The sequence below is a fragment of the Oncorhynchus mykiss genome, chromosome 12 (assembly GCF_057628025.1).
Source record: "Oncorhynchus mykiss isolate SJ-2025 chromosome 12, ASM5762802v1, whole genome shotgun sequence".
Taxonomy (NCBI): domain Eukaryota; kingdom Metazoa; phylum Chordata; class Actinopteri; order Salmoniformes; family Salmonidae; genus Oncorhynchus; species Oncorhynchus mykiss.
The window spans coordinates 22,499,156-22,520,826 of record NC_143033.1 but is presented as its reverse complement, the minus strand read 5'-3'; the positions used below and the strand labels follow the sequence as shown (position 1 = coordinate 22,520,826).

General features: G+C 42.1%; 1 protein-coding gene across 2 annotated transcripts; it reads right to left on the bottom strand.

Moving 5' to 3' along the window:
- Positions 1-1,660: 1,660 nt before the first annotated feature.
- LOC110537193 (integral membrane protein DGCR2/IDD) lies at positions 1,661-21,525 on the bottom strand. 2 transcript variants are annotated; one of them, XM_021623043.3, is made up of 11 exons: positions 21,116-21,515; positions 9,638-9,670; positions 8,448-8,570; positions 7,252-7,350; positions 6,891-7,101; positions 6,687-6,763; positions 6,324-6,506; positions 5,888-6,091; positions 5,542-5,688; positions 4,769-5,002; positions 1,661-4,625 (listed from the first exon to the last, which is right to left on the bottom strand). In XM_021623043.3, the coding sequence occupies exons 1-11, from the start codon at positions 21,195-21,197 to the stop codon at positions 4,399-4,401; spliced, it is 1,620 nt and encodes a 539-aa protein (XP_021478718.3). In that variant the 5' UTR covers positions 21,198-21,515; the 3' UTR covers positions 1,661-4,398. The 2 variants fall into 2 exon arrangements, with proteins under 2 accessions (XP_021478718.3, XP_021478720.3); XM_021623045.3 differs by lacking the exon at positions 9,638-9,670 and having other exon boundaries at positions 21,116-21,525.
- Positions 21,526-21,671: the final 146 nt, after the last annotated feature.

Here is a 21,671-nt window from a genome sequence, read left to right as displayed (position 1 = left end):
GAGAAATGAAGGCTATTGCGAGAAATTGCCAAGAAGCTGAAGCTCTCATACAACGCTGTGTACTTCTCCCTTCACAGAACAGAACAGAACAGAACAGGCTTTAACCAGAATAGAAAGAGGAGTGGGAAGCCCCGGTGCACAACTGAGCAAGAGGACAAGTACATTAGTGTCTAGTTTGAGAAACAGACGCCTCACAAGTCCTCAACTGGCAGCTTCATTAAATAGTACCCGCAAAACACCAGTCTCAACGTCAACAGTGAAGAGGCGACTTCAGGATGCTGGCCTTCTAGGCAGAGTTGCAAAGAAAAAGCCATATCTCAGACTGGCCGAAAAGATTAAGATGGTCAAAAGAACACAGACACTAGACAGAGGAACTCTGCCTAGAAGGCCAGCATCCCGGAGTCACCTCTTTACTGTTGACATTGAGACTGGACAGTTTTTATTGCTTCTTAATCAGAATAACAGTTTTTAGCTGTGCTAACATAATTGCAAAAGGGTTTTCTAATGATCATTTAGCTTTTTAAGATGATAAACTCATATTAGCTAACACAACGTGCCATTGGAACACAGGAGGGATTGTTGCTGATATTGGGCCTCTGTACGCCTATGTAGATATTCCATAAAAAACCTGCCGTTTCCAGCTACAATAGTCATTTACAACATTAACAATGTCTACACTGTATTTCTGAGCCACTTGATGTTATTTTAATGGACAAAATAATGTGCTTTTCTTTCAAAAACAAGGACATTTCTAAGTGGTATAAACTTTTGAACGGTAGTGTACCTTGTAAAATATAAAGGACATTTAAAATAAACCTGTTACCAGTGTGAGAACCTGTAATAAGCAGGAAATCATTTTCCAATAAACAAGCACAGCACCTCAATAGGTCTAATTAAAGTCAAAATCAAAATCTTAGAGGCAGGGGGTTGGGTTCTGTGCAAATACCAAGCTTAAAAAGGACTGGGAAAGTGAATGTCAAGCTTTTTTACCCTTCAGTTTGGTCAGTGGAGTGTCTCATTGCCAGTTTTCTTTAATGACGAATGTCACATAACGGGACATTGATGCGAGGAGAGCATGGCATCTCACAGCTGAGCACAAATGCCCTCAAAAGGTAAGGTCAATCCTTTATTTTATTTATAAAAACAATTAACAAGTTAAAATGTACAGTATCTGAGTGAAACGTTAGCACTGTTCATTTTTCCAATGTATTTGTGTACTATATATATCCTTGCCAAGTGGTCTGCCTCTAAAAGGGCACCTGTCGAAGGAAGAGACAGGTATACGGTATGTGTATAGGCCTAAAATCCACCTGCTGTCCCACTCAGATGCAGATGTATGATGTAATAGGCTACTGATGCTTGATATGGTCTGACTAATAAATCTTACGTCTTTTGTTTTAGCATCACTGCCAAAATGTAGATTTCAATTCCTTAACAGCTTCCAGGGCTCCCCTTCTTCATCAGCAACACACATCTCACTGTAGGGATTTCCACATCTCATCTTAATCCCCTGATATTTGGTCACAATGGCTGAGGGATTTCCTGGACATATGCCAAGACTGATGAAGCATGTATAGCCTAGGCTTGTATAGGTAGGCCTATTTATCCTATGGTCTCAAGTGTTCTGCTACCACTACAGACCTAACACACAACAGGCAGCTATCCTTCATGGTACAGTTTATTTTTCATTTAATTAGATGTACCTCAACCTCAGAAAAACAGAGACCCCTGCAAAAGAAGCAAACAATTACAATTTAAAAGCTATGAAATAAAATATCAGCTATTGCATTTTATAACACATTGAAAGTTATTTTTTCACACCACCATTGTGACTATCGATAGCAAATCAACTTGTGTAAATGCAGCAGGGGTTCTAATGCATGCATCTACATCAACCTGTAGGCAAACATCTGTAAGCTAAACCTGGGCCAAGATGAAAATTAGAATTCTGTTCTCTCATCATGCCTCTACTAAAACATGTACTGTAGGTCCTACAAGCTGAAAACACACTCACACCAAAGATGATTATTTATTAAACTAGGCAAGTCATTGTAAATAAGAATGTATTCTTTACTGACGGCCTACACCGGCCAAACCCGGACGACGTTGGGCCAACTGTGCGCCGCCCTATGGGACTCCCAATCACGGCCGGTTGTGATACAGCCTGGAATCGAACCAGGGTGTCTGTAGTGACGCCTCAAGCACTGAGATGCAGTGCCTTAGACCACTGCGTCACTCGGGAGTCCAAAGATGGAGAGATCTGATTCCCAAACACCACCCCCCATACGTGCACACCAAGTTTACGATGAACATTTTTTTTTTTTTTACAAATCATAACATAATTTCCTTGGATAATCCACAAAAGGATTGTCTATGTTGAAAAAATATACAAAACCTACCGAAGAAAATGTAAAAAAAATAACGATGAAATGCTACATACGTACATAAACACAGTGTACACACACACACACACAGCTGTGATTCTCAAGGCGGATCTTCCCCCCAATTTCAGTGCTGCTGGTGATCGACTTCAGCCAAATAGATTACCATGCTTTGTAGATCCTGGCTGGTAAGGGCAAAGACCAAAGTAGTTCCAAAACCCTGATAGGGGTGTTTGTGCTTTCATAGGCCTGCCATCGTAGCCTTCTAACTCCTTTGGCCTTTCAACTCTACAGGTGAACAAGCACAACAGAAGAACTGAACAGGTCTTTACACCTTGAGTCCCAATGGGGTCAAATTATGTGGCTTTCCTAGTAGTTTTTTTGTTTACTACATTACGTTCCTTGTCTGTCTTTATCATGAAACATGAGAAAAGGGGGTTGGCCACCCAATGCCATATATGCTACTGTTAGAACATAACCAGGTAAACCTCCAATGTCATCTTTGCCAAGTTATAGTCAAACTAAAATACACTGAGCTGACAATGTACATTGACAAGAAAATATATTACAGTGAATCCAGTGGCAGCTTCCAAAAATGACACAATTGATGATTGTTACACTTCCCCACGTTATCAGTTATGCTTGCAAAATATATTCCGTTTTAAAATACTTCATGACATTGAAAGCAAATGCACAGAACTACTTGGCAAACAGGTGATGTGCAAAATGTTGAAAAACAAAGTTTGGTTTTTCTATACGTGTGCATACATACACTCACACATACGCAGCAGTCAAGTAACAGATTGTTTTACCAATGAAATTAGTATTAATCGTTAATATGATTTAATGAAAAGAACACTATCGAAATAAGTTTACTTTTACACATTTCATTGGGTACAAAACAGCAAGTAACCATTGCTACAAGCTACACATGAAGCTCTAACCTTAATTCTCACTCACCAGTGACATTCTCTTTCATGTGGTGAACTCATTGACTAACATGAGGGACCCATCATCTATCTTCAGGTCCCAACAATTCCCAGCCTATTTCTTACCCAAGAAAAGGACACAATACTCAACCAATGGACATCTACTTCAACAAAAACTCATGAACAAAATGCAATATTGTTGCAAGATTCTTGTAAAAGTTGTAGCATTTACCTCATCATCAATACATAGCTGGAGCTAACAATAACCATACCTAAATATTTCTGCAAGGTTGAAAAACCTCTTGTATAAGAACCTCTCATTGTTCTATTTACCATTGTGCTATCAATCTCGAAGATGTCTTAGCATATCAGATTGATTGGAGAGGGCAACAATCCAAGTTCAGAGGCAATGCTTGGGATAGGAAAACAATGTATTTCATTTGTGGAGGAGACTTTAGAGAGAGAGCAGAGTCATTATCAATAACTGACAATCCAAGTTCTGCCTCGGCCACCAGGACATAAGCAGTAGGGTGCAAATTAAGAAGTGCAAAGGACTTAAGCTGAAGTGGAACCATCTACCTCCCCCTTCATTATTACCTGGTGTAATGCCTGAGGGAGTGTTTATATTGGGGGAAATCTTGAGCATGAAGCTCAAACAAACCAAATAATTCAAAAGCTTTGTCCAATGAAAACTAAAAGCAGTAGCTCAGCCTGGTGTAGTGTGTGTCTTGTCTGTACAGAGTCAGTCTTCCAGATCCATTTGATTGCCTTACTCATCCATCTGTATTCACCTATACGAAAGCGGTCTGATCCACTGCATTTAAGTTCAACTGTAGAGGTTACGTTTCTGACAAACACCCACTTGGTTTCAGTTCACCTGATCAAGAAACACACCAGTCCGATTTTCCTCACACCTCAAGAAGTGGACTGGTCCTTCAGTCTACCCTGATACCGTCTCTACACTGTCTTTTTCCATCCCATCCCAGTCTCTTCTAACTAACAGACCCCATGTGATAGACCAGTCTGCCACTGCCCTCCTCTCTCAAAGTGTGGGTCCAGGCGGGAGCAGCTCCCCGCCCCCCTTAGTCCTATACCACGGTGCTGAGGGAGGAGCTGTTGCTGCAGTCTACAGGCATGGAGTCAGGGGTGTGGCTGTATGTGGGGGTGTCAGGCCCCACCAGGAGGGTGCTGCTGTCCATGGAGTCCTCCCGCTCCTGGGAGGACATTGGCACAGGGACAGGTGGCGCTGGGGCGTCTGTCATGGCATCTACCACATCCCTCATCTGACTAGGGATCATCTGAACGCCATGGCGTGCTGTGGAGAACAACGAGAACAGTGATGACAGGGTTCAGAAACAGTTAGATACTCAACCTAGTATGTGAATCTAGAAGAAAAAATAAATAAACTGCTTTCACAGAAAGTGAAGAAAACACATTAACAGCACAGGGTGGTCCTACCGAGGTCCACATAGAGGACGCTGTCGGGGTTGGAGGCTTCGTAGGGAGGAGGGGGGTCATCTGGGTGCTGGATGTCAGGGTATTTATAGGCAGCGTAGGGAGGGGGAGGTTCCTGGAAATGAAATGCACCTCTCTCTCCATCATCAGAGAGGTGCAGGGGAGTGAGGCCGGTGCCAAAAGCGTCTGGGCCGTAGTCAAAGCCTGGGACTTGCCGCCCAAGGTTGAAATGGTGAACTGAGGAGAGAGAGAGAGAAAAGAGAAAGGCTGAGCGAGACCAATTAAAACCAACCAATCATTATTCAATGATGTTGATTAGGTTTTACTACTAAAATGCATACACATTTGAATACACTGAAATACCAGAGACAGGTTAGAGGCAAGTACAGAGTGATTAGGGAGCTGCTCCCACCTGGACCTACACTTTGAGAGAGGAGGGCAGTGGCAGACTGGTCTATCACATGGGGTCTGTTAGTTAGAAGAGACTGGGATGGGATGGAAAAAGACAGTGTAGAGACGGTATCAGGGTAGACTGAAGGACCAGTCCACTGTGTTTGTTTAAAGGCCAAACAGGGCTTTTCCAGAAGGGATTGGGAGTCCCATAGGGCGGAGCACCATTGGCCCAGCGTCGTCCAAGTTTGGCTGGTGTAGGCCATCATTGTAAATAAGAATTTGTTCTTAACTGACTTGCCTGGTTGAATAAAGGTTTTTAAAAAATGCAAACTTGGTGCCACCCGTTGTTTTTATGAGTGTGATTATATGATGCCTATGGTTACCTCCAAGGAGTGTTTGGATGCGCTGGCGTCTGCGCTGCCGGAGCCTGTGCACCATGAAGAGCAGCAGAGAGAGGATGAGGAAGGAGGAGATACAGCTGACGATCAGACGCATCCCACTGGCCATAGAGTCAAACAGGCTGCTGCCTTCTAAAAGACAGACAGGGTCCACATTTTTATACATTTCAAGTGTTTCTGAATTCTCTCTCCTGAAATTACAGTGCCAAATATTGTTGAACAACATGACAGGACAAGAGATCAAAATTTCGAGCTCCACCTTGTGAAACATTCACAACACCCATAGTTTCTAGTTTTTGTTCAGGGAATTGTGTGAGTAGTTGGATAGTACCTCGGTCCAGGCAGGTGAACTTGCAGCACTCCTTGGGGTCCTTGCCAAAGTTCTTGCAGCCCTCCGGCCGATTGCACAGCGCAGCCACACACATCTCTGGCTCGCCGTTGTGACATGTGCAGCTCAGGCACGGGTCTTCCCCCTTAGGGGTGAAGTAGTACCCCTCAGTCACCACCTGGTCCTTTATGTCCACACATGTCTGCCCTGTTAAAGACAATCAAAGGTTTAAGACCAAAACCAACCAATACCAACCAATACAACCAAAACCAATACCTACACTAACACAACAGCACCCAAGGCTTTAGATACAGAATTACATTAATCTTATGACTCAAACAACCAGGTTTCAGCTGGAGTCTACACTTGTTACAATCAAGCTACTTTGACCTCCTGTGAAGCTGCATAGGTCATTTGGTTTTGATGAGAGCAGACATACTCCTCTTGCACAGGAAGGGGAACTTCTTGTAGCAGTTCTCGGCATGCCAGCTGTGAAGGCCGCGTTCGTTCATACTCTTGATCTGAAAGCGCTGCAGCTGGGCACAGAAGATGTTGTCCTGGGTCGGAGATGCCTCTCCAAAGTTAGTCAGGCCCTCTGGCGGCAAGAACACCTGCATCGACCCTGTAAGGGAACCGTGAGAGAAAGGAACCAGATGAATTGTAAGCCAAATACAGGTTTAATGCTTTAACTGATCATGGCTGTTTGAGCATGACAATGAGTTGCATTTGCTCCCTTTAGCTCATTTTCAGTGGGATTCAAGCACAATATACTTTAATTAAAATGAACAAAGTCCGCACCCACCTTTATATGACACTTCCCAATGGCCCTCCAGTGAATGGTTCTGATTGGTGATGACATACTGGTAACCCACCCAGAACCTGAAACAGAGAGAAAGTGGATTAAATAATAATAAATTAGTCTGTACAGTAACAAAATCTGCTTCAGCCTTCAGGCATTCATTTCAACATTATTACTTCATGCAACACATCCTTAGCAAACACTCACTTGCACTGGTCTCTGCGCTCACACACTTCCTCATCGAAATCCACCTCAATCTTGAGGATGAACTGCAGTTCCTCGTTGGTGACGAAGGTCGCCAACGAGCCATTGACTTTCTGACACGTGTCCACAGCCTGCCAGTAGTTCTCATTCCTTAGGTACACTTTGTAACAACTGGCTGTCTTCTCGTAGTGATGCCACCCACTAGGGCACTTCTCTGTGGAAGGGAAAGGTTCTTTAGAGCTCCTACAATATGTCCAGTAACAAAGCTTTCCATAGGTTCTTTTAGCAACAACAAATTCAAATATTTTTGGGGATGAAAAGTGAGTTAAGGGTTCATGGGGTGAGAGTTAAACGTGGGTCTTACTGTTAAAGAACACAGGCTGGGCCACACCGATGACATCTTCCACTTGGTCAAACCCATTACCAAACCCATTGGCAAAGTGAAACGTCTCCTCTTTCATGGCTGAAAGGGAGGACGGGAGAGAAGTAAGAGGCAGTATTTAAATAGAAGGAATGTACTGTGGTGACTGGCTGCAGTTCATAACAAACCTGAAGACAGCTTTGTTTGTTGACAAGGGACTTCTCATTAAGGGGAAGAAAACTGTTTATTTAGTCCATTCACAGGTCATCAATGGCAAAAACATCTAGTTCTTTCCCATGACAATAAATACACATAAAACCATTTCTAACTGCTTTTGCCACCATTTATCAAATAATGTAATATGCACACAGTCAAGATGAAACAAAATGGCCCGTGTTATAGAAGGTCACATGCTGTGTGTGAACCCAATACTTTCCATAATTCCTATTATGCAGCCAGAGATCAAGGGACCAGCGCCAATTCAGGAATTAAGTAATGGAAACAATAAGATTTCCTTCAACCGCTTACTACTGCAATATCAAACCATCTCCGCAAGAGAGAACAACAAACAAAGCTCACAATAAAAGGCGCTGAGAAAACGTTTACTCAGAATGAGTTTGGCGTTTCCCCTGACATTTAGAAAGTTGTTTTCTAAATCAAATCGATAGTTACATATTGCAATACTATTTTGGCAGATACTGTATTGATACTTTTACTCCAGTTTGTAATTGTTTTAAATAATAATAATTTAGTCCATGCAACTTATTACGTGACATGTTCAGACAATTTTTTTCTCCTGAACTTATTTAGGCTTGCCATAACAAAGGGTTTGAATATTTATTAACTTCCTTTTTAATTAATAAAAAAAACAATTCCACTGACATTATGGGGTATTGTATGTAGGCCATAGAATTTAACATTTAGTCAATTTTGTGGCAATCTGTAACTCAACAGAATGTGGAAAAAGTCAAGGGTTGTGAATATTTTCTGAAGGCACTGTATAGTAAGTAATAATTTTTGAAACATCAAATTGCAGTATCGAATCACAATAAATATAGAACCCTGAGAATCGCAATACTTATTGTATTGGCACCCAAGTATCATGATGGTATCATGAGGTCCCTTGCAATTCCCAGCCCTAATTGTTTGGAAAGGGGACCAGAGTTCAGCTTGGAGTCTGGGTAAAATGTTTCACTCACGGGGGCAGTCCAACTCATCGCTCTTGTCCTCACAAGCCGCCCAGCCGTCACACTGCCAGGACATGGGGATGCATTGCATCTTCCCACTGCGGCAGGCAAACTGTCCAGGGCTGCAGCGCAGTTCTGAAATACAGCACAGATTAAAGATAAAGACACCACACAGTGCCCCCTGTAGTTATGACATGGTCACTGCAACACAGTTTTTATTCTCTCCCATACCTGCTTACCAATTGTAAAGAACTGAAAGACAAGTCAATGAAAGATTTAGCATTTACAGCTTTTAGTATTATTACAGAGACATGTCACTGACAGACAAATAAGAAAAAAGGCTTTTACCATTTATCATGCACCTGATGCTTTCTAGAATAAAAACTTCCCAGGAAACAAATGAATAAAATAAAGCATCAAGGGGAAAACTGGAAGGGAATGCAGCAATACCTCAGGTATTTTGACTTAGTTCAATTCAGGTCTGGTGCTTAAAATAAAACAGATTAGCTACATTAAAACAACTCATATCATTATCACTGAAACAAACAGGGGTTATCATTGAGTGTTTTTGAGACCTGCGCATAGAAACAACTTAAACGGACTCACAAAAACATGAGAAACAATAGAAATGAGGGACATACATTAGGGCCTAACATAGTATCTAAAAAAAGGCCTCCATAAAATAAATCAGTTAGCCTAAAGGGGCCAGAACAAAATCAGTTAGCCTAAAGGGGCCATATATCAGAATAAAACAAGGCCTAACCTTATTTTACTTCACTGTCTACCCCTATACCCATTAGTAACACAGGGGCAGTATTAAGTGGGTCAGCGTCTCTGTGGCATGTGTGATTAACATGAGACAGCATAGGGGCTGCCTGTCAGGGCTTCTCCCGTGAGGAGGGAGTATTAGGCCCAGCTGTCTAAGAACGCAGGGAAGAAAAAAAACTATTCCCTCTATGGCACTGAACAGATCGTCTAGACACTGGACTAACAGGATTCTTTGAAAGTAGCTTAGTACTGTTGAACGAAATGTTGCATAAAAACTGGTTAGAGAAAATACCTAAGTTAATGGAAAAACAAAGCACTGCTGTGAATGGGAATATTAAATAGGCACAAGCTGAGAATAGAACAAAGTTACCCAAAATCGCTGGAGACTGGCAGACCTACAGATACACTGCACTAACAGAGGAGACGCTGCTTACCTGACAATAATCTTGCCAGAGCTAGCCTTGGACCTGAAACAAAACAAAAAGCAATTTCTGATGAACTAACCCCTTAAATCTCAACACATTCCTAGTTGGGAATGTTCCACCACATAATATATTAAGCTATTTAGCAAAGCGACTTACAGTCATGCGTGCATACATTTTACATATTGGTGGTATTGGCGTTAAAAGCTCCATACTCTACCAACTGAGCTACAAAGGACCACAAATCAAAAAGTATTGGGCAGGTACACATATTTTGCAGATGTTATCACAGGTGTGGTGGAATGCTACATTCCATTCTATACATTACAGTAATACAAAACAATACACACTAATCCAAAAGAAAGAAACATCAGAACGAGCAATGTCAGAGTCCATATACACTACATGTACAAAAGTATGGACACCTCATCGAACATCTCATTCCAAAACCATGGGCATTAATATGGAGTTGGTCCCCCCTTTGCTGCTATAAACAGCCTCCACTCTTCTGGGAAGGATTTCCAATAGAAGAGTGGATATTGCGCAGGGACTTGCTTCCATTCAGCCACAAGAGCATTAGTAAGGTCGGATACTGATGTTGGGCGATTAGGTCTGGCTCGCAGTTGGTTTTCCAATTCATCCCATAGGTGTTCGATGGGGTTGAGGTCAGGACTCTGTGCAGGCCAGTCAAGTTCTTCCACGTCGATCGACAAACCATTTCTGTATAGATCTCGCTTTGTGCACGGGGGAATTGTCATACTGAAACAGGAAAGGTCCTTCAAACTGTTAAAGTTGGAATCACAGAATCATCTAGCATGTCATTGTATGATGTAGCATTAAGAATTCCCTTCACTGGAACTAAGGCGCCTAGCCCAAACCATGAAAAAAAAACATTATTCATCCTCCACCAAACTTCACAGTTGGCACTATGCATTCGGGCAGATAACGTTCTCCTGCATCCGCCAAACCCAGATTCAGCCAGACGGGAAAGCGCGATTCATCACTCCAGAGAACGCGTTTCCACTGCAGTGTGTGAAAACCTTGTGAAGACTTACAGAAAAAACATTTGACCTCTGTTATATACCCTTTGTTGGCAATGACAAAGTATTGAGAAACTTTTGTTATTGACCAAATACTTATTTTCCACCATAATTTGCAAACAAATTCATTAAAAATCCTACAATGTGATTTTATGGATTTCTTTTCTCATTTTCTCTGTCATAGTTGAAGTGTACCTATGATGAAAATTATAGGCCTCTCATCTTTTTTTAAGTGGGAGAACTTGCACAATTGGTGGCTGACTAAATACTTTTTTGCCCCACTGTAGGTCCTGGATGGCAGGAAGTTTGGCCCCAGTGATGTACTGGGCCAGATGCACTACCCTTTATAGTGCAGACGTGTTGTTGCCTACTCTTACCACCTGGGGGCAGCCCAGGATCCAGTTGCAGAGGGAGGTGTTTAGTTAGGAGCTTTGTGGGCACTATGGTGTTGAACGCTGAGCTGTAGTCAATAAACAGCATTCTCATGTAGGTGTTCCTTTTGTGCAGGTGAGAAAGGGCAATGTTCAGTGCGATTGAGACTGCGTCATCTGTGGAGGCTGTATGCGAATTGGAGTGGATCTAGGGGAGGAAGCTGTTGATGAGAGCCATGACCAGCCTTTCAAAGCACTACATGGCTACCGACGTGAGTGCCACAGGGCGGTAATCATTTAGGCGGGTTACCTTCGCACTATGGTGGTCTGCTTGAATCATGTATGTATTACAGACTCGGTCAGAGAGAGGTTGAAAATGTCAGTGAAGACACTTGCCAGTTGGTCCGCGCATGCTTTGAGTACACATACTGGTAATCCATCTGGCCCAGCGGCTTTGTGCATGTTGACCTGTTTAAAAGGTTTTGTTCACATTGTGTGATAACACTCTCGGTAGCCAGTCATCCAGAACAGCTGGTGCTCTCATGCTTGCTTCAGTGTTGCTTGTCTCGTGGCGAGCATAAAAGGGCCTTTAGCTTGTCTGGTAGGCTTGCATCACTGGGCAGGGCAGCTTGCGTCTGGGTTTCCCTTTGTAGTCCGTAATAGTTTTCAAGCCCTGCCACATCTGACATGCGTCAAAGCCAATGCAGTAGGATTCAATTTTAATCCTGTATTGACGCTTTGCTTTTTTGATGGTTCGTGAGGGCATAGATTGTAGAATAATGGGTTAGACATCAAAACCACATATGGAATCATGTACTAACCAAAATAAAAAGTGTTATATCAAAATGTTTTTTATATTTGAGATTCTTCAAAGCAACCACCCTTTGCCTTGACAGCTTTGCACTCTTGGCATGCTCTCAACCAGTTTCACCTGGAATGCTATTCAACAGGTCTTGAAGGAGTTCCCACATATTGTGAACACTTGTTGGCTGCTTTTCCTTCACTCTGCAGTCCAACTCATCCCAAACCTCTTGAGGTCGGGTGATTGTGGAGACCAGATCATCTGATGCACAACTCAATCACTCTCCTTCTTGGTCAAATAGCCCTTACACAACCAAGAGGTGTGTTGAGTCATTGTCCTGTTGAAAAACAAAATGACAGTGGGACTAAGCCCAAACTAGATGGGATGGTGTATCGCTGCAGAATGCTGTGGTAGCCATGCTGGTTAAGTGTGCCTTCGAATTCTAATTACAGACAGTGTCACAAACAAAGCAACCCCACAACGCCTCCTCCAGGCTTCACGGTGGGAACTACACATGCAGAGATCATCTGTTCACCTACTCTGCGTCTCACAAAAGACACAGCGGCTGGAACCAAAAATCTCAAATTGGGACTCATCAGTCCAAAAGGACAGATTTCAAATGGTCTAATGTCAATTGCTTGTGTTTCTTGGCCCATGCAAGTCTCTTCTTCTTATTGGTGTCCTTTAGTAGTGTTTTTTTTTGCAGCAATTTGACCACGAAGGCCTGATTCACAGTCTCCTCTGAACAGTTGATGTTGAGCTGTGTCTGTTACTTGAACTCCGTGAAGCATTTATTTGGGCTGCAATTTCTGAGGCTAGTAACTAATGAACTCATCTTCTGCAGCAGAGGTAACTCTGGGTCTTCCTTTCCTGTGACGATCCTCATGAGAGCCAGTTTCATCATAGCGCTTGATAGTTTTTGCGACTGCACTTGAAGAAACTTTCAACGTTCTTGAATTTTTCCAGATTAAGACATGAAGGTCAGTCAAACTAATGGACTGTCATTTCTCTTTGCTTATTTGAGCTGTTTTTGCCATGATTTACCAAATAGGGCAATCTTCTGTATACCACCACTACCTTGTCACAACACAACTGATTGGATCAAATGCATTGAGGAAAGAAATTCCACAAATTAACAAGGCACACCTTTAAATTAAGATGCATTCCAGGTGGACTACCTCATGAAGCTGGTTGAGTGAATGCCAAGAGTGTACAAAGCTGTCATCAAGGCAAAGGGTGGCTACTTTGAAGAATATAAAATATATTTTAACACTTGTTTTGGGTTACTACAGTCGTGGCCAAAAGTTGAGAAACACAAATATTCATTTTTAAAGTCTGCTGCCTCAGTTTGTATGATGGCAATTTGCATATACTCCAGAATGCTATGAAGAGTGATCACATGAGTTGCAATTAATTGCAAAGTCCCTCTTTGCCATGCAAATTAACTGAATCTCCCAAAAACATTTCCAATGCATTTCAGCCCTGCCACAAAAGGACCAGCTGACATCATGTCAGTGATCCTCTCGTTTACACAGGTGCGAGTGTTGACGAGGACAAGGTTGGAGATCACTCTGTCATGCTGATCGAGTTCGAATAACATACTGGAAGCTTCAAAAGGAGGGTGGTGCTTGGAATCATTGTTCTTCCTCTGTCATCCACAGTTACCTGCAAGGAAACACGTGCCGTCATCATTGCTTTGCACAAAAAGGGCTTCACAGGCACCTAAATCAACCATTTATCGGATCATCAAGAACTTCAAGGAGAGCGGTTCAATTGCTGTAAAGAAGGCTTCAGGGCGCCCAAGAAAGTCCAAAAAGCGCCAGGACCGTCTCCTAAAGTTGATTCAGCTGCGGGATCGGGGCACCATCAGTACAGAACTTGCTCAGGAATGGCAGCAGGCAGGTGTGAGTGCATCTGCACGCAGAGTGAGGCGAAGACTTTTGGAGGATGGCCTGGTGTCAAGAAGGGCAGCAAATAAGCCACTTCTCTCCAGGAAAAACATCAGGGATAGACTGATATTCTGCAAAGGGTACAGGGATTGGACTGCTGAGGACTGGGGTAAAATCATTTTCTCTTCCCCTTTCCAATTGTTTGGGGCATCCGGAAAAAAGCTTGTCCGGAGAAGACAAGGTGAGTGCTACCATCAGTCCTGTGTCATGCCAACAGTAAAGCATTCTGAGACCAGTCATGTGTGGGGGTTGCTTCTCAGCCAAGGAAGTGGGCTCACTCACAATTTTGCCTAAGAACACAGCCATGAATAAAGAATGGTACCAACACATCCTCCGAGAGCAACTTCTCCCAACCATCCAGGAACAGTTTGGTGACAAACAATGCCTTTTCCAGCATGATGGAGCACTTTGCCATAAGGCAAAAGTGATAACTAAGTGGCTCGGGGAAGAAAACATGGATATGGACTTAATCCCAGAGCTTAATCCCACTGAGAACTTGTGGTCAAAAAAAAAAAAAAAAAAAAAAAAAAAAACTCTGGAATGAGTAGGTGTCCAAACTTTTGACTGGTACACTATACAAATGGTGTTTATAGACAGTATGGACAGTATATTATTAAAAGAGGTATGTACAGCAGTAGTTATAAAGGATGAGACAAAACATCAATAGCCACTACAATGTCGAAACATGATGGAATGAGTTCAGTACCATTGGCCTTGATTTTGCAGACCCACAACTAAGTGTATTGACATTAGCCAGCTTGCTAACGTTAGCATGCTAGTGACGTTAGTCAGCATAGGCTGATACATGATAATTAGCTAGCAAGCTCTAGTCCAATGGAAACCGATGCAACTAAGATGGCTAACGGCTAGCTAGATGACCAATGGTGACAGGGAGGTCACTGAGATTCAAGGCTTAATTAGTGCCATTGTGCGGAAATCGCAAAGTACATACTGGTTGATGAGCTAGCTAATTTAGCTAGCACGATAACTGTGACAGTAACCAGTGTGCATGCACAAATGCATGACAACACATTGTATCCAAGTCAAGAAGGCATGCAGAACCAATTTGCAGAACAGACTGCCTCTGGGACTAGACTCCCCCAGCTAGCTAGTATAAGGGTACAAAAACATATTTTCAGTCAATGACAATACATGTTGCATCAAATATATCTCATTGACATTGCATGCTAGTGCATAACATCTCTAGTTGTGTTTCTTTGCATAGGAAAGGGGACTCACCCAACATCAATCTTGTGAAGGGGATACACATTTATGATAGCTAGTGAGAGGATGAAAAACAAGGTAACCACTAGATGTCCTCGTATACCCATATTTCAATCAAATGTACTTGACTTTTCATCAGTACTTTGTGAATGACAAGCCCATTCAAGCTATTTTGGGGTACCTATATTCATCAATTGTTTCTTATACTCAGCAGGTAGGGCCTACATACTTCAGATGATTTGTCTTCATGAATGGTTTCATGTGAGCTTGGTTGCACCCCCATTTTAAAGTGTGTGTAAGAAGGCATTAGAGATCACGAAGTATGCTGTATTTCCATTTCTCATTTAGTTAGGCCCACCTCAACCCCAAAATCCAAATCAGTTTACAGAGAAAACACATGTACACATGTATTTATGCATCTTAGAGATCCATAAGTGTCCTCAAATGTCACAGGTATGTTAATATACAAATCATATGCAATAGTGAACTTCTACACAAGTGCAGCAAGCTAGTCGACTCTATCAAGTACTATGGGTATACGATGACACCTAGTGGTCGTATGGTTTATTTCTCCCTATCCTTAACTTCTCTCCCCCTCACTGTACACTATTTTTTTCGTGATCTGGGAGGCCCCTGAAAACTGTCTCCACTTTTTTCCTGTGCAAGAACTACAAGCCAAATGCCAGAGAAGTTGTGGACTAATATGCAATGTACTGAGAGATATTCTGTCATATGCATTTTTAAATGTGAAAGATATATAGCTAATGGAGATGACATCTAGCTAGCTACTTTGCATGTTGTAAACTGTTCGCTCATACGGTAGCTAAGTGAATGTGTACTGACTTATTAGCTACAGCTAATAAAATAGCATTTCATTGCATGAGAACTGCATCGGTAGGCGCCTGCGTTTTGCGTCCCATGGAATGGGACAGTCTGTCCTGGTTTAATTGTTGACAACACCAGAGAAGGTCTACTATCTTTGACAACACTGGTCGCTAGCTAGCATCAGCTTTGATAACTGGTATACCTTGCTAGCTAACTTATCTAGCTCATCAACGTGTTTTCTTTGCCATTTCTGCACGATGGCACTTACTAGAGCATTGACTCTTAAATTGACCTCATTATCAGCACAGGTCATCCAGCTAGCCACATAGCCAATGGAAACCGATGCAACCCTTCTGGCTAACTAGCTAACGTCGCTAGCATGCTAATGTTAGCTAGCTAAAAGGTGATCCAGTTCTGGGTCTGCAAAATCAAGCAAATGGAACTGAACTCATGACAAAATGTTGTTTTCACATTGTGGTGGCTATTGCGGTTTTAAAGTGTGAAAATTACTTAAGCCCCAAGTTCGCACGAGATACTGCTAGCATTAGGAGCCACTCCCTTTATAAAATGAAAATGAGTCACATCTCACTAGAAACAGTTGTCTTTGCTCAGCAATGAGCAATGGTACCAGCCCATGAGAAATTCTGGGACCACCCACCGTTACAATAATGTCACTGATTGCTTTTAAAAAGTCAATTAGCAAAAGCATCCAGTTTAAATGCAAGCATAGAATATAGCCTGGGTTGGGATGTAGGCTATTCACAACTAAGCAAGTCAGCCAATACCACCCTTCTCTCACCCAGCTCCTGAATGAAAACATTGAGGTTTTGGAAGTAAAGAATAGCTTCTTACACTACTTGCAATTTAAACAGGTGATGATTTATGTTTTTGAAAAGAAAATATGTTTCAAGGCAACAACAGGTAACCTAAGTAATTTTTAGACTACTTGGTGAGAAGTATAGCTTCTCTTTTCTCTCTACAAAAAGTATAGCTTAGCTCATCTCCACATATGGCAACAAAAAAGTACATTGGCCAAAAGCATGACCAGTGCAACTTTACGCTACAGGGCAAGTCTACATAAACAGAATTACGCTGAGATGCAGATTTTTCACTTTAAAAATGTATGAGGATTTCCATGTAAAAGGACCCATGAGAAATGAAAGATGAGTCTACTTTTTAATTAAGGCATATACAGTGCAATCGAAAATTCAGACCCCTTGACGTTTTCCACATTTTATTGTTACACAGCCTTTGTTCTAAAATTCTCTGGAGGTGAAAGCGTCCTGTGCTGACTGCTTATTGGCGGCCTTGACGGATTGCTAAGGTTTCCATGGAAACATGCAGAATGAGCTAGAGGTTATGCTGTTCTGTGTGTTGGCCATAGGTTCCTACAAGGCTCAGAGGAATGGAACACTCCTGTGTTGCCTTGGCTGTGTGCTTTGGGTCGTTGTCCTGTTGAAAAGTGAACCGTCGCCCCAGTCTCAGGCCCTGAATGCTCTGGAGCAGGTTTTCATCAAGGATCTCTCTGCACTTTGCTCCGTTTATCTCTCCCTCGATCCTGACTAGTCACCCAGTCCCTGCCGCTGAAAAACACCCCCCACAGCATGATGCGGTGAGGTTTCCATGAGGTTTCCTCCAAACATGACACTTGGCATTCAGGCCGAAGAGTTAAATCTTAGTTTCATCAGACCAGAGAATCTTGTTTCTCATGGTCTGAGAGTCCTTTAGGTGCCTTTTGGCAAACTCCAAGCGGGCTGTCATGTACCTTTTACTGAGGAGTGGCTTCCGTCTGGCCACTACCATAAAAGCCTGATTGGTGGAGTGCTGAGAGATGGTTGTTCTTCTATCTCCACAGAGGAACTATAGAGCTCTGTCAAGAGTGACCATTGGGTTCTTGGTTAGCTCTCTGACCAAGGCTCTTCTCCCATGATTGTTCAGTTGGGCCAGCTCTAGGAAGAGTCTTGGTGGTTCCAAACTTCTTCCATTTTAGAATGATGGAGGCCACTGTGCTCTTGGAGACCTTCAATCCTGCAGAATTGTTTTGGCACCCTTCCCAGATCTGTGCCTGACACAATCCTGTCTCAGAGCTCTACAGACAATTCCTTTGACCTCATGGCTTGGTTTTTGCTCTGGCATGAACTGTCAACTGTGGGACCTTATATAGACCAGTGTGTGCCTTTCCAAATCATGTCCAATCAATTGAATTCACCACAAGTGGACTCCAATCAAGTTGTAGAAACATCTCAAGGATGATGAATGGAAACAAGATAGACCTGAGCTCAATTTTGAGTCTCATAGCAAAAGGTCTGAATACTTATTAACATAAGGTATGTTTTTTTTTTTAAATAAATTCGCCAAAAATGTCAAACCTATTTTTGCTTTGTCATTATGGGGTATTGGGTGTAGATTGAAGGGAAACATTTATTTGATCAATTTTAGAAAAAGGCTGTAACGTAACAAAATGAGGAAAAAGGAAACTTTCCAAATGCACTGTATCTTTAAGATATTTTATAAATCCTCTCCCTCCTAAGGTGAAGGCAGATCAATCAATTTGTGTCTTTAATGACATCACCTTTGTTTATGAAGTATTTTGAAGGGATTACAAATCTGTAGCAGCATTTCTGCAATGGGAAATCACAGTAGTCCCAAACCACAATTGGGGTCACAAGTTGACAGTACAGTAAAGATAAATACTGTACAGTAAATCCATGAATGTGTTATTCAATGCATTTCTATGGGCTATAGTAGTAAATGCCAAATTCAATATTTTAACCAAAAATATTGATATTTTATACTTAAAGGGGTTCTAAAATTCCAAATCAAATATCTAAATGGTATGACCATCCTAAAACAATTCCATATGTTGGCTGAGAAGAAACCCCCCCGCCGGCTTTTAGAGGTTAACCCCCACACAGGGCGGACCCATTGCCATCTGAACACGTGCTATACTGACAGAGGAGGCTAATCTCCAGTCAATGACCATAGATGCGCTCTGGGCCAACAATACTCAAAAAGTTACACCATTTGTGCCATTGCTTTTATTCAACGACACAAACTAGGCATCATGAGGATCATGAGAGCTCTCTACATTTCACAGGTGTGCAAAAGGCAATAATACCCCAAATCATTGCATGGGTTCAAGGAGACAACACAGCTTGGCGGAGCAGTAGGGTAGTGGTTAGAGCACTGGGCCAGTAACCGGAAGGTTGATGCAAACTAAAGGTCAATGCAAATTGAGTAGCAGCTAATAGAATGCTTCTTCGTATTTCAGTTAGATTTAAAATCCGATTAACTAACTAACGCCACAACATTAGATAGCTAGCTATATCTAACGTAAAACAACATTTGGCCCAGTCTTTTGTTGCTCCTGCGAATTAGCAAGCTAACGTTAGCTAGCTACCTAGCTCTGGTGAAACTTCGTGCATGTAGATGAATTGGTTGTTTAGCAACAACCGACACGCGCGTAATTATGTGGCAAAACAGACAGGGTTTGCTTAGATTGTTAACGAGTAAAATAGAATTCGTCTCCAATGTTTATTGAAAAACAAAATTGCACGATGACCACTTGTCTCAAATACATTGCTATTTCACTGCTGCTATTTAATTACTTGTTACTTTTCTCTTCTTATCTGTATTTTTTTTTTGACTGCATTGTTGGTTAAGGGCTCGTAAGTAAGCATTTCACTGTAAGGTCTACCTACACCTGGTGTATTCGGCGCATGTGACTAATGCAATTTGATAGTTAGTTGCTGGTTAGCTAGCTAGCTAATTTTAGCATTGACATGAAATCAGTCAAAACACCTCAAGACATGGTTTCAATAACATTATGAAACTAGCCACTTAAACTGCCATTTGGGGCAATTGTATCATTTTTGCAAGCAATCGGCCATTCGGAATCACAACACGCTGACGTGTGCCCAATGGAATCGCGCACAACGTTATCATGACGTTGTCAACTAACCCATCTGCTTTCTAGCTGAAATGCAGCTTGCTAACAACATGTTCTGTTTAAAGGCGAATTGGCTCCAAACGTCAAAAAACAGCCATCGAAACGTGAATCGACTCCATTGTGGTACGGTTCTAAAAACATAAATCCCTCTACTTTCATATCACATCGACATAATTTCAATCCCCCCCTCCCTAAATTCTCGCTTATATAAAGGATACGTTCCTTATGTTTACAAAACTGTACCGCAAGCAATGCGTGTTAATGTTTAGAGCAAGAGTCGGGGCTCTTAACAAAACACTCCCGGTCAGAAGATACTACCGTCAATAGGCGTATTAAACTAGTGGTATACAGAAATCAGTGGTGGTAGTCAAAGTCGTTTTCAACTGCAATGCAGTTGATTGTTTAGTTGCACAAATAGTATGACAGTTTGTAACAGTAAAACAAATGGCTTGTCGAGTAACCCCCCTCTAATGGTCATAAATTACACAAGCGTGGACAAAAACGATGACATGAACATGTATTCGGGTTGACATCCATACAAGCACGACACTCCGATGTTTACATCAACAGTGTGAAATACAAACATTTGCCTAAATGTAGGTTCATTTTGCTGGGGGGCAAGAGGAGATTGAGGATCTTTCCATTGTTTGTGTTGAATTCCATTGACCTCTTTACCGCATCTATGAATGGGGTAGGCGGACTGGAGCTCCGACATCACATAAGCTACCCAAGGAATGGCCCGCAATTACACCGATCAATATCGTGTGTAATTGTGGGCTATTCTTCGGATGCTGAAATCAGTAGTTTTGGATAAAAACGTAATTGTATGTAACGTCGGAGCGCCAGTCCGCCAACACTAGTTGCCGCTCAACTCCATCGCATCCTGGAGATTAGTTTAATCGGCTAAATTACTGGTGAACTAGCTAGTAACTAACGTTAGTAGTACTGGGTTCTATACATAACGTGTAGCACCCCAATTTCACGTAGCTAGTAATGTTAGCTAGCTAAAACTGCACAATACTAAAAACGTTCAGCAGGCTAGTTACAACGAGCCACACCGACGCTGGAACTGCAAAATGTAGCTAACTTACAGCTCAATATTTAACTATATCCCCATATAATACATTTTTTTTGCAAAAATAATTTACGTTAACGTTTGTTAGCTACGCAGTAAGTGGCTAGCCAGCAGCATAAATTAAGACCCGTGATAAGTTACAAACGCCATCTACACTAACTCAATTCCCGTGCAAATAGGCCTACCATAGCTCACCGGTATACTAAGATCCGACATTGTGACAAATTACAACCAATTGCATTTCACCGGTCTTACCTGCCCGTGGTGGGTCTGTTAATGTGAGGACGAAGAGAAGAGAGAGGAGAACGTAACTGCTGCTGTCAGCCTTTGGCAACATTTATCCTCCATTCATAGTAACTCCTCTACTCAGAAATAACATAAACTGACACCTGAACCAACGCGTTTGCTTTGACCCTAATAAACGCCAAAGACAGTACCTAGTCATTCAAATACATTTAGAGTGGTGGAAGCACTAAACATACAAATATATGCAATATTGTTAGCAAGCGCACTAACTAGCTACATCATTATTCGAAAGCCCTGTCTTTCGTTCGGCCTGCCCAATGTATTCCAGGACAGAAATAAAACAAGATGGCTCCATTCTCCAGTCACAACAATCCAAAACACTCCACACCGCCGATCAGATTGCGAGTTGGGGCGGAGTTAAGGTTATTGTATACATGTGTTGCAGTAGCTAACATAATTGTATCCGTAGTGAAACAGCATTCGTTTTTGATTAATTGGTTGGTTTTTAGTGATTGCAAATTAGGCTATACTTGAATTTCAACAGAACTTCATGGACAACAGCTTT